Raw genomic sequence first — 13202 nt, forward strand, 5'->3', positions numbered from 1 at the left:
CAAATGCTTGGTAAATTGGAGACTTGACCCCTCTCTTCAGTAAATTATAGATGTCTAGGAGTGGCTGAATCCAAAAGAGCAAGTTTTACCCAAATTCCTGCCCTCTGTGGTAACTAGCCCCTCAAAGAGATAAAAACTAACAACAATTTGTGAGCCAAAGCATACACCTCTCTCTTTTCTCACAGGAAGAAAAGCCTTTCCTGGAACTTCACCAGGCAGAGCACGTCAAACAGCTCCTGAAGAGGCGTCCCCTGCAGTAAGCGACAGAGTGACGCGTTCACCATTGGTGTCCGCCCCAGTCCTGACAGTGTGACGGGAGGGCACTGTATTAGTCAGGACTCTTGCTTGCTCATAACAGAAATTCAACTCAAAGTGGATTAAAGAGAAAAAGGAGACGTATGGCCTTAACATGATTTAAAAGTCTAGAGACAGTCAGTTTCAGACATAGGTAGATCCAGGGGCTTAATTGATATCTTCAGAACTAGGTCTCTTTCCCACTCTCTTCTTACCTCTGCTTTTATCTGGACTGGACTCCTTGTTAGGTGGGCTCCCTCCCTGTGGTGGTCCCTAGACTCTTTAAGCTTATACCCTTCTGATTTAAACTCATGGGAAACAGACATTTACTTTTCTAATAACTCAAAATTCCCATGAATATGTTTCTTTGGATCAAATTGGACCACATGCCATCCCAGAACCAATTACTGTGGCTAGGGGATTGGAATAAAGTGATTGTTAATCCTGGGTCACATGTTTACCACAGGAACCAGGAAGTGGTTCAGCCTCACTTAACTACTACGGATGATGGTGGGGGAGGAGTAGATTCCCAGAGAAAACTCCATGTTGTTACCGATAAAAGAGGACATGGCTCTTAGCTACGCAAAACCACCTGGTCTTCAGTGATCATACAGGTCACCCTACCCCTGCCACTGCCACTACATACGAGGGGACATGCCCAAGAGGAGAGACATGTCTATTTAAGGTCACACAGTGGCAAAGGTAGTATTTTCCTTAGAACTAGGGTTGGCTACAGGTAGCAGAAAACACAAAATAATAGTGGCACAAACAAGAGAGATTTATTTCTCATGTAAAAGAATTCTGGAGGCTGCAGTCCATACTGACCCTGCAATGCTCACCATGGAAGTTTACCAGTCGTTTGTCTTTCTCCTCCAGTATCTTAGTGGTTTCCATCATGAAGGCTGTCCATGGTCCAAGATAGATTTTGGGGCTCCAGCCTGAACCAGCCACTATGTCAGCATTTCAGATGGCAGACAGGAGAAAAGAAGGAGGGCAATGGGGTCCCTTCTAGCTGTGTCGGTTCCATCTAAGCCCCCGCAAAGTCCCACACCGTACCTGTGGTCATATCTAATTGGCCTGTGTTTCATCTTGGTCACTCTTAGCTGTAACAGAGGTCAGGAGCTATAAGCTTTTAGTTTGGTGAACTGCTGCACCAAATAAAACTGAGTCTCTGTTCTTAAGAATAAGGGCAAATGAAAACTGGAATCTACCAGTGCTCTTTCTCTTCACTAAACTGTAACATGAAAAGGAGGAGATGAGCTTATTTTCATAAGAATCAGGCATTTGTTTACCAACCACAACCTGTCTTTTATTGATGTTGATTCATTCACAGGGAGGAAGAAAAGTCTTGGTTCCAAACCAGGATATATGAGTGGGACCCCTGCTTTCAGTTCCCAAGCAGAATGATTGGAACCACTGTGTTGGCTTTCATCTGCCTGTACCTTGTAAGTAGATTTGAGCAAATCCTTTTCTATTTATAAATGGTGTGGGGCTAGGATACGGGTTGTTATTAAAAAGCTGGGTCAAAATTTAATCTCTTAAGTCAAACAGGTACAATTCTTTGACCCCTCTATTTTGACTCCAAGTATACTTTTACCCACATGGTGAATATCATTAAGAAATATAATCAGATTATTTATGGGGACTTCTAGTTGCCAACATGTAAAGAGCTTGCAAGATGCCACCCTATCCTAACAACAAGTAAAAATAGGAACAAACTGAAAAATCAACAACTCTTCTTAGATCCGTAAGAGAAGTGAGGCCACAGGGCAAACCATTTGCCTCTAAAATTAGAGAGACAGAAGGTGAATATAGAGAATCACAACAGAATGGAGCAGAAACTCATGGAACCAGTGCTGGAGTAGGAAAATCTGAACTGTTGACAACATAAAACAATTGGATATTTTGGATATCCACAGACTACTTCATCAACAACAGTGGAATACACATTCTTCTCAAGATTTACATGGAAAGTTCACCAAGATAGACCACATCCTGGACCATAAAATACACTTTAACAAATTTAAAAGGCTAGAAATCATGCAGTGTCTGCTCTGAGACCACAATGGAATTAAACTATTAGGTTCGTGCAAAAGTAATTATGGTTTTTGCAGTTGTTTTTAACCTTTACAACTGCAAGTACTTTTGCACCAACCTAATAGAAATCAATAACGATAGATATTTAGAAAGATAATTAGAAAATCCCCAAATAATGGAAATTGTTTAATTCCACACTTCTAAGTAACATATGGGTCAAAGAAAAAATCTCAAGAGAAATTAAAAATAGTTTGAACTAAATGAAAATACAACTTATCAAAATATGTGGGAGGCTGCAAAAGCAGTGGTTAGAGGGAAATTTATAGCATTGAATGTATGTATTAGAAACGAAGAAAGGTCTAAAATCAGTAAATTAAGATTCTACCTTAGGAAACTATAAAAGAAGAGCAAATTAAATACAAAGTAAGCAGAAGAATAGATATAATAAAAATTAGAGCAGAAACCTATGAAATTGAAAACAGGAAATCAATAATCAGTGAAACCAAAAGCTAGTTCTTTGAAACAATCAAAATCAGTAAGCCTCTAGCCAGACTAACTAAGAAAAAATGAGAGAGAACATAAATTACTTATGTCAGAATGTAAAAGGGAACGTCACTACAAATTCCATGGGCATTAAAAGAATAATCAAGGAATAGGATGAACACATCTCAGCCCACAAATGTGATAGGTGAAATCGGCCAATTTCTTGAAAGACACAATCTACTACAACTCACACAAGAAGAAATAGATAATCTGAACAGGCATATATTTATTAAAGAAATTGAATCAATAAGTAATGACCTTTCAAACAGAAAGCACAGGCCCAGATGGGTTCACTGGTGAGTTCTATGAAATATTTATGGGAGAAATTGTACTAATTCTCTGCAATCTTTTCAGAAGATAAATGCAGAGGGAATACTTTCAAACTCATTCTATGAAGCTAACATCATCCTAACCTCAAAGACAGAAACATTATAAGAAATGAAAACTACAGCACAATATCTCTCATGAACACAAATGCAAAAATTCTAAACAAAGTATTATCAAATCAAATCCAACAATGTATAAAGATATACACCACAACCAAGTGGGATTTATTCCAGATGTGCAAGGCTGGTACAATCTTAAAAAACCAATGAATGTAAACAATCACATTAACAGCCTAAAGATGAAAAAAAACCACACGATCATATCAGCCAATACAGAAAAAAACATTTAACAAAATCCATCACCAATTTATGATAAAAATGTTCAGTGATCTAGGAATAGAGGGGAACTTCTTCAATCTGATAAAGAATATCCACAAAACTCTGTAGCTCACATCATACTTTATGGTGAGAAATTAGAAGCTTTCCCACCAAGATCAGGAAGACAAGGATGTCCCCTTTTAGCCACTCCTTTTCAACATTTACTGGAAATCCTAGATAATTAATTAACAAGGAAAGGAAATAAAAGGTGTACTGATTGGGAAGAAATAAATAAAAATGTTTTTGTTCACAGATGACATGATTGCATATGTAGAAAATCCAAAATAATTGACAAAAAAATAACAAAAAAACAAACAAACGAAAAAACCAAAACCAACTCCTGGAACTAATAAGTAATTATAACAAGGTTACAAGGTATAAGGTTAATATACAGAAGTCAGCTGCTTTTCTATATATCAGGAATGAACAAGTGGAATTTGAAATAAAAAACAATGTCATTTACATTAGCACCCTCAAAACAATTCTTAGGTATAAATCTAACAAAATAATGTGTAAGATCTATATGAGGAAAACTACAAAACTCTGTTGGAAGAAATCAAAGAACTAAATAAATGGTGATATATTCCATATTTATGGATAGGAAGACTCAATACTGTCAAGATAACAATTCTTCTCAACTTGATCTATTTATATTTGGGTTGCTCTTTTTGGGATTCAATGTAATCCCAATAAAAATCCCAGAAATTTATTGTGTGGATATTGACAAACTGGTTCTAAACTTTTATGGCGAGGCAAAAAACTCATAATAGCTATTAAAAGAGAAGAAGGAAGTTGGAGGACTGACATGACTCAATTTCAAGACTTACTATAAAGCTACACTAATCAAGACGGTGAGGCATTGGCAAAAGAATAAACAAATGAATCCATGAAACAGAATAGAGAGCCAAGAAATAGACCAACATAAACATAGTCAACTTATCTTTGACAAAGCAGCAAAGACAGTAGAACAGAAAGAAAAGATTTTCTTTTCAACCATTGGTGCTGCTACAACTGTACATACACATGCAGAAAAATGAATCTAGACACAGACCTTATACCTTTCATAAATATTAACTTAAAGTGGATCATCAACCTAAATGTCAAATGCAAAACTATAAAACTCTTAGAAGATAACATAGGAGAAAGTCTGGATGACCTTGGCTTTGGTGATGACTTTTTAGATACAGCACCAAAGACACAGTCCATGAAAGAAAGAATCAATAAGAATAAGCTGGACTTCATTAAAATAAAAAACTTCTGCCCTGCAAAAGACACTTTTAAGAGAATGAAAAGACAAGCGACACATTGGGAGACAATACTTGTAAAAGACACATTTGATAAAGACTGTTATCCAAAATGTACAAAGAACTCTTAAAATTAAATAATAAGAAAACAAACAATCTGATTGAAAAATGGACAAAAGACTTTAATAGACACCTCACCAAATAAGATGGCAAACAAGCACATTAAAAGATTCTCCACAGTATATATCATCAGGGAAATGCAAATTTAAAAAACGAGATACTGCTACACACCTATTTGGCCAAATTCACCACACTGACACCACCAAATGCTGGTGAGCACGTGGAGCGATAGGCATTCTCGTTCATTTGCTGGTAGAAATACAAAATGGTGCAGCCACTTTGGAAAGACAGTTCTGGGTTCTTAAAAAACTAAACATACTCTTACCATATGATCCAGCAATCACCCTTCTTGGTATTTACCCAAATGCATTGAAAATGTATGTCCACACAAAAACCTGCGCATGGATATTTATAGCAGCTTTATACATAATTGCCAAAACGTGAAAGCAAACATGAGTCCTTCAGTAGTTGAATGGATTAGTAATCTGTGGTACATCCAGACAATGGAATATAATTCTGTGTTAAAAAGAAATGAACTATCAAGCCATGAAAAGACATGGAGGAAACTTATATGCATATTTAAACTGAAAGATGCCAATCTTATTAAGCACAGAATCAAAACATTTCATGTGGTCAGAGTTATCTGAGGTAAACTATCTGGATCAAAATGGAGGGATAAAAATGGCAAGGCCAAACTGTCTTCTGCTCATTTTAAATGTACGAGGATGACACCCGTGTGAATTAGTCCTGTGACTAAGTTTTCAGTGAATGTCCTGGTTAGGTTATGCTGAAGTGCCACATAAGCCCCTACATGTTAGTGACTTAGCGCTACGTGTAGTCTTGACCACAGAACAATGTTGAGTGGGTGTTCAGGTTTGGGAGGCAGCAGTCCTCTATGTGTTATTCAGTAACCCAGATTCTTCCCTCATGTGCTTCATCAACCCTGAGAACCCTCGCAATCTGTTCCCAGTCAGCAGAAGGGGGACGTGCATAGAGAAGTACATATGGAAGGTTTTCAAGGGCCCGTGTGGAAGAAGCACACATTCCTTCCACGCTTCTTCCATTGGCAAGAACCTTGTGCTGTGGCCACTTCTAACTCAAGGGAGGGTTGGAATTGTAGCCCAGCTTTGTGCCCAAAGAAACGGAGAATGGATTTTAATGGACAACTAGAGTCTCTGAAACAGTGAATAATTCACTTGGAGTTACTGTGTTTCTTACATCTTTATTGATTATTGACTGTATGCCACGCACTATGCTAAGACCTGGAACAAAGAGAACTGATTCAAGAGAGTCTTAGCCTGGGAGAGGCCATATTCTAAGAGAGGGAGATGAGACATGGTGTGAAGTACCTACCATCTAAAGAGAGAAAAGGGGAAGGTGAAAGTGCTCTGGAAGTTTAGTGAATTATTCTAGATTGGGAAGCTGCCTGAAGATGATAGCTTTTGAGCTCCACATTCAGAGATGAACAGAATTCAGTTGGTGAAGTAAAATGGCAGCAGGAATTCTAGAAGCAATGGCATGATGATGGGGGGGGGGATTGATGGCATGATGACAAGATGGTAGGGGTGAGTAAGCATGATAAGTGTACAAGAAACTGTACCTTCTCTGGTTTGATCGTCACCAAAATGCAAGAAGGGGAGCAGTGAGAGATATGGCTGAAGTTGTCCCCGAGGGACAACTTATTTGAAGTTAAGCATTCATGTCACTCTGATTTAATTAAGTTTGAAGCGTTCCTGTGTTCCCTTGTGAGGCCTGGTTTTATATGCTGCTGTGTGAAGAATAGAGTTTGAGGTGACTCATGTCTCCAAAGTTCGAAGTCACAGTCCCATTCATGTCAGTAGAGCCAGTGTCCAAAGTCTATTTTAGATGAATTTTGATATTCACAGAATTTTAACCTCGAAACCAAAGAGAAACGTGTTATTCACGTACTGAGGTGGACTCAGGTAAGACCTTGAAACATTTGCTCTGTGTCCCCAGTTCATTGTCATTGAATTCTGCATGTTCCTATATGTGAGAAATGAGCTGGATGTGTTTGAAGGCAAGTTGGAGAGCTACGTCGCCTCCATGAACCAGACAGGGACCCTGACTCCAGTCATCCTGCAGGTGCAAGAGCTGATGAACGTCACCAAAGGTAACGCTATCCTTGCACAGGTTGCTGTTTAACTCGGGTGAGTCGCCACCCACAAAAAGTGACAATTACAAATGCAACTATTAATGATGTTTTACAAGGAAGGAAGGTACCTATGATGTGTATACGCCATCATTTTTCTCTTCCTTGTTACTCACAGGATTGAAAATATTAATACCGAAAGAGAGGATTATGCAGGAAATAAAGTGTATCAAGGCTATGTGTGGCTAACATGAAAAAGAAATACAAGCAACATTTTATTTACATAAGAAATGTGTTAAAGGAAGAATATTTTTCTCCCCCAGACCTTTCTGATCTGAGTTTCTGCATTTTGAAAATATCGATTCCAGTTTATCTCCTGAGGCCTCTTCTGTCACTTTTTCTGTTTCAGGAGTCTGGGTGGTAACCATTTTGCCTGCCTCCCTCACGTGTGTGAGCTATCTATTCCACATTTTGGCTTGTTATAGGTAAGAGGGCACTGGGAGTCATCGGTGTGTCTTCAGCCAGCAAAGTATCTGGCAGAATTTTCTAAGAATGCCCGAGCAGTGCCAGCAGAGCCCAAACTGGAACCAAAAGTGTGTATACAAGGTCCAGGGACAACCACATCTATTGTTAGTAAGAAAAACAACTGGATTTCTTGGGGTGCTGGCATTGTGAGGGGGTCATAGCCCCCTTTTATTTCCCCTTTATGTTGTTATAAGCTGGGGCTATCATTAGAAATGGTTTTCTGTTTGTATCTGTTTTAAGGTATTACTACATAAGTAATTTGTATTCATTGTAGAAAAAAAAGAAAATAGAGCAAAATGAAGAAAATAAAAGCCACTTACACAGCTTCAGACATCACATTTAGTCACCATTAGGACTAGGCAACTATATATTATTTTTACAAAATATTTTAAATTTAAGGCTGATTGGACCATCCTATGAGCTGTGGTCAGTAGGGGGCGCTGAGCTGCTCGCCATCCCCTTCACAGGCCTTTTTATTGAGCGCTAAGTGTATGAGGAAGTGTGGTTGTTATGAATATTACTGTTTCTCACCTTTTCTCTAGAAAGCACATGAAGAGGTTGTGGGCAGGAGATAAACACTTTCTCCCTCTGAAGTTCCATAATCCTTCCTCATCCGAGAGTGTGGTAAGTCTATAGATGCCTCTCTCTGCTCTGAGACTAAGTGATTTACCAAAACCTGCTCTCCTGCACCTTGGACCGCGGACAGCGGCGGCGTCCTGGGGGAGGAGAGCCGTGGACTGGGAGTCCAGAGCCCTCTCCTCTGCTGCTGGGTGACTCTGACAGTCCCCATGCGGCCCTCAGTAGGTGTCCTCGTCTGTAAAATGAGGATAATCAGGACTCTTGCCTCAGTGGGTTGGTGGGTGAGTCTCACATGAGACAGGAATGATGGATACATGTGTCAGAAGCAATCAGGTTTTCCTCCCCTCTGAGACTCCTTTTTCTTTCTAAATCTCAGGTGGCCATTGCAAGGTACTCTGGCTGGCAAATAGCCTACATACTGTGGGGTAAGTGCCATCACACGACCCATTCAATCCAACACACATTTCCTGGGCACCTGTGTGGGTAGGGAGGCGAGGGGAGGCCGAGGCAGCCCTAGTTCCTGCTCTCAAGGGACCTTCGTTCGGGAAGGGGGACAATCTCACACGTGAAGGGCATCGTCACCACCAGTCCCGAGCCCACAGGGTGTGTGTGCTAAGGGCGGTGGTGACTCAGAGCAGGAAGTGGACTGTCCTCACCCAGGGCAGGGTGTGAGTGCATTCTAGTGCAGTTGAATTTGAACTGCACCCATCAGGGAAAGCAGAAGGCCAGCAGGAAGAAAAGGGAGGGCATGTCAGGCAGAAGCAACAGCGTAAGGAGTGGACTGCAGGCAGAGACGTGGGAGTGGGTCACCAGGGCCCTGGAGTGACCCCGGCCCCCTCGGCCCCCAGGCTACCTCATCATCCACGTGGTGCAGAGCCTGGGTGGCGTGATGTTCATGTACGGCCTGGTGTTGCCCGTCACCCACAACCGGGGCCTGGAGATGCTCCAAGGACTGGGCATCGGGATGTAAGTGCTGGGAGGGGGGCTGCGTGGCATCGCGCGGGGCCTGGGAGCGGTGGGTCCTTGCAGCTGCTGTTCAAAATGCCCCTTTCACACTTGGCTCTCACTAACCCCTGGATGTCGGCTCTTAGCTCTGACCCAAGCATAGGCCCCAAATAGCAACTCATTGTGATAGGAGCCTTACAGTTTACCAAATATTTTCACTCTCACTGTTCAGTGGGGTTCTCACAGTTGTGTCTGTGGGGGATACACATATGTCCATTTTATAGATGGGAAGATTGAGGGTGGGGGAGGTGAAGTGAGAGACAGCACAGTATAGTGGAAGGAGAGGGAATCTGAGCTTAGGTTTTAGATCAGCTTTGTGACTCGGGTAAATTGCTTGTTTGAGCCTCAGATAACCCATATGGAAGATAAAAGTGAATGCTGACATTATTGAGAATTCATTATGTGTCTTTTTTCTTAAGGACCCTCTGAGGTAGGGACTTAATATCAGCTCCCTCTTTTTCAGATGAGGAAACAGAGGCACAGAGAGGCTAATTTGTCCAAGGTGGGGGAAGAGGCAGGATTGGGAGCTGGTCAATCTGAAACCGAAGCCTCATTTAACCACTACTGGACCCTGCCACTCAGTAGTGCTCCCTGGGGACTTCCCTGCTCCGAGCTCTGGCCTTCCATACTCACCTAGAGCCACCCTTGAGTCTGGGGAAGAGGCTGCTCTGTCCACTCTTGCATGGCCTTCATGAGCTCTTCTAAAAACCTCATTCCTTTCTTTGATTACCATGCTATTAAACCATTCATCCCAGTTGCCCTCCCTGGACAAAAGAACATAATTAAATCCTGGAATTCTGGTCTGACCATGTGGCTTTGAGAAAGTCATCTCCCCTTTGGGAGCCTCAGTTTTCTCATCTGCACAATGGGAGTGCGCGAATGTTCTGTGGGCATAAAGCACAGAGCTCATGCTACTGTTAGTCTGGCAAGCCATCAGCATCTCACTCCTCTTTCTCGCTGGGCATTTGAGAAGGGCTGGGGAAGAGGGGACAAGGCCACCTCAGGATGGTCTCGCCCTGTGTTTCAGCCTCACCATATCCATCGTCCTGGGACTCATGATCCTGCAGGTGTGGATCGCCACCAGCTTCTTCCTGCAACCAAAGATGGACACAGCTGACAAGCAGAAGCCCTTGGCGCTCAACAATAGGTGAGGACAAAGAAGGGCATGGTGAGTGTAGGACTTTGGTCTCAGCAGTCTCTCATTCCTCCCTCTTCATCACTGGCAGGTCCCTGGGCAGACGCTATGCTCTCTGAGGGGGTGGTTCAGGAGTGGTTCAAACTGCCTGGATCCAAATTCTGGCTCCACCCCTCAGGAGCTATGTGACATTACTAAATATCCATGAACCTCAGTTTCCTTATTTTACAAATAATTGTGCATACCTCGAAGAAGTGTTCCGAGAATGAAATGTGTTCACGTAAGAACTTAGTACCGTAGTGCCTGGCCTGTAGTGGTACGCCTTCCTAAGTCATTTATTCAAAGCACTCACTCATAGAGGAAACAACATGAGCACTGAGGATAAAGAGATATCTCCATAGGACCTGCCTGTGAGAAGCCAATGGTCCACTGGAGCTGACAGACACAGATATAGGGACAGTAAACTCCAGGGGGTGCAAAGGGACAGAAATGCAAGTAATGGAGGCGAGGCAGGGTGGTAGAGGAGAGGCGGGAGTGGTTAATTCCACTGTAGGTGGGACGTTTGAGCTGAGGCCGGCAGGGTGGTGGGATTCCTACAGGTAGAGGTGAGGAGAGGGCATGGCTCTCAGAGGACTGCCCCCACTGCCCAGATGCAGGCAGAAAGCCATGGAAGGGCAGGGCATGTCGGAAGAGCAATGAGAATCTAATATGGTGGCCATGCAGTGACCTTAGATGGAGGAGGCACAAAGTAACAGTGCCAGAAAGGCCCCTCTCAAAGACGGCCCAGAAATTCAATATGCAAAGTTTGGACTTTATCCCACAGGCAACAGGAAATCACCTGGTCAAGTGGTCATTTGGGTAATTTCATCTGGACGACCTGGAGCCGTTCCAGCCGGGGCAGGTCTCTCTTCCAATTGACAGTGGGAAAGTCACAACCTCTGTTCCAACCACAAAATCAGCTGAGGCCACGTGAGATTTCTCATACAAGAAACCTCAGAACCCAAAGATTCCCATCAAACATTAAGTTGCCACTAACATTTGCCCTGTGCTGTGCTCAGAGCCCTCTACAGTCCATTGGAGCCAGTGCTTATGCCAGTGCTGTGAGGTGGGGACAGCCAGCTCCCACTTACAGCGTGACTCACATGGCCAGGAGCCGGGAGATGGAGGATTGGACCATAGGTCTGGGGGCCCTGGAGCCTGCCTGCCTGGCCACCTTCTCACACTGAACGGGTGCCGCCCCTCTGCCTGCTTCCGTTTGCAGGAAAGTGTTCCACAACTTCAACTACTTTCTGTTCTTCTATAACGTGCTGCTGGGCCTGGGCGCCTGCCTCTCCAGGCTGCTCATCAGCTGCATCCTGGGCTCGTGGCTGATCGCCCGCATTGACAGGACCATCATGCAGAGTGGTTATGAGAGAGCGGACATGGGTAAGTGGCCAGCCACGGTGGCCACGCATCTGGGGAGGGCTGGACTTGCTACCTTTGCGGAAACTTCCTGGAGGGCGGGTACCAGAGAGGCCTCAAGTTCTCTCTTCACTTATGCTTAGAGCTTATCTTCCCAGGGAAGCTATAAAGCTGAGTAGGAAACACAAATAAATAAACATTCAGCCCAACGGTCAGAGGAAATTCAGGCCACTAAATACCTGTGTATTTGACAGACCTCTGAGGTATAATGGTAGGCAGTAAGAGGTTGTGGAATTCTGTCTGAAGAGTTAGAAGATAATTTATGAATGCACAGCTCTGCAAAGTTTGAAAAAGGACACATCTCAGAATTACTGGGTATTAGTTGGAAAGTTAGTTAAGAAAACAGTCTGTTCAGTTGAAATACTCCAAGTCAAAGCCATTTTCATAAAGCAAAATTCGTTTTTGTTCTGTTTCTGGCCCGTGCCCATTCATTCACTCATCCATTCATTACACAACTTATGGCTTCTCTGTATTGGCCACAGTGGCTCCCAGCTCCTTTAAGCTTCTGGTTCCCCGTAAAGTGGACAGATTAGAATGTGATCTCTAGGAACACTTTCAGCTCTTTATACCTAACTTTCTAGATTCTCAGCAGAGACACGGGCACAGTTTAGGAACAAAGGGATGCTGTAGTTATGTCATAAAAAGCACAGGCTGGGGCCGTCCTGGGATGGATGTGCTGCGTGGCCTAACTTGCCCTCTGGATGTCAGGGTTCCGTGCATGGATTGGCATGCTCTATGTGGACCATTATCATACGAACCCCGTGCTTGTCAGCTTTTGTCACCTCCTCATCACGGGCCACAGGGAGCGGAGGCTGCAGCAGGCCATCCAATACGGGCACCTCAGTCAGTCATCAGGTAAGCCTCCTGTTTGGACCCACCCTGGGGTTGGACCCAGGAAACAAGAACCCTAAGGCTTCTCTGGGATCCCCGAGATGTCCCAGGTTTCCCCTCCCTGCTCCCCTTCCTCCACACTCCATGCCTTGGGAAATCTACCCAGGTGCTCAGGAGGTTTACCCCCGTCAGCCTGGTGACGGGACCCCTGAAACCTTATGTCCTTGTCCTTCTATCCAGGCTCATCCCTTGTTCCCAGAAATGAGCTCTACTTCTGCTTTGTCCTCCATTCCCAATTTTTTTGGAGACCCCACCCGTATCCCAGGCTTCAGGCCAGATGCCCTCCAACGTGGCACTCAGTTGTGTGTACCACAGCTCTCACGGCCCCTCAAGCCTCTGTCTGTCTACACCCACCCTATCCCTCTGCTCTGCCTTCTGCTGGGAAGCCCCGTTAGCCATGTCCTGTCAGTACCCATGTGGACTGTTCATTGCTGCTCCCAACACGGCAGATTCCCAGCTCTGGGAAAACTCACATCCCTCCCGCCACGCTCATGTCCCCGGGAGTCTTGGTGCAGCTTCTTTTCCCACTTTGACGCCACACCTCGTCCCTCCCA

The 13202-nt window shown here is 43.7% G+C and overlaps 1 protein-coding gene across 2 annotated transcripts in view; it reads left to right on the forward strand.

Annotated features, from left to right (window-relative positions):
* The window catches only part of LOC109446085 (stimulated by retinoic acid gene 6 protein-like), a 46241-nt gene that overhangs the window by 31454 nt on the left and 1585 nt on the right, over window positions 1-13202 (forward strand). For both annotated transcript variants that reach the window (XM_074330743.1, XM_019729171.2), the window contains exons 8-17: window positions 186-256; window positions 1628-1739; window positions 6920-7073; window positions 7462-7537; window positions 8120-8201; window positions 8533-8581; window positions 9005-9122; window positions 10189-10308; window positions 11558-11721; window positions 12466-12612. In XM_074330743.1, the coding sequence (XP_074186844.1) occupies window positions 186-256; window positions 1628-1739; window positions 6920-7073; window positions 7462-7537; window positions 8120-8201; window positions 8533-8581; window positions 9005-9122; window positions 10189-10308; window positions 11558-11721; window positions 12466-12612 (1093 nt within the window). The remainder of the gene's footprint in view (window positions 1-185; window positions 257-1627; window positions 1740-6919; window positions 7074-7461; window positions 7538-8119; window positions 8202-8532; window positions 8582-9004; window positions 9123-10188; window positions 10309-11557; window positions 11722-12465; window positions 12613-13202) is intronic.

The sequence above is a fragment of the Rhinolophus sinicus genome, linkage group LG04 (genome assembly GCF_036562045.2).
Source record: "Rhinolophus sinicus isolate RSC01 linkage group LG04, ASM3656204v1, whole genome shotgun sequence".
Classification (NCBI taxonomy): Eukaryota; Metazoa; Chordata; class Mammalia; order Chiroptera; family Rhinolophidae; genus Rhinolophus; species Rhinolophus sinicus.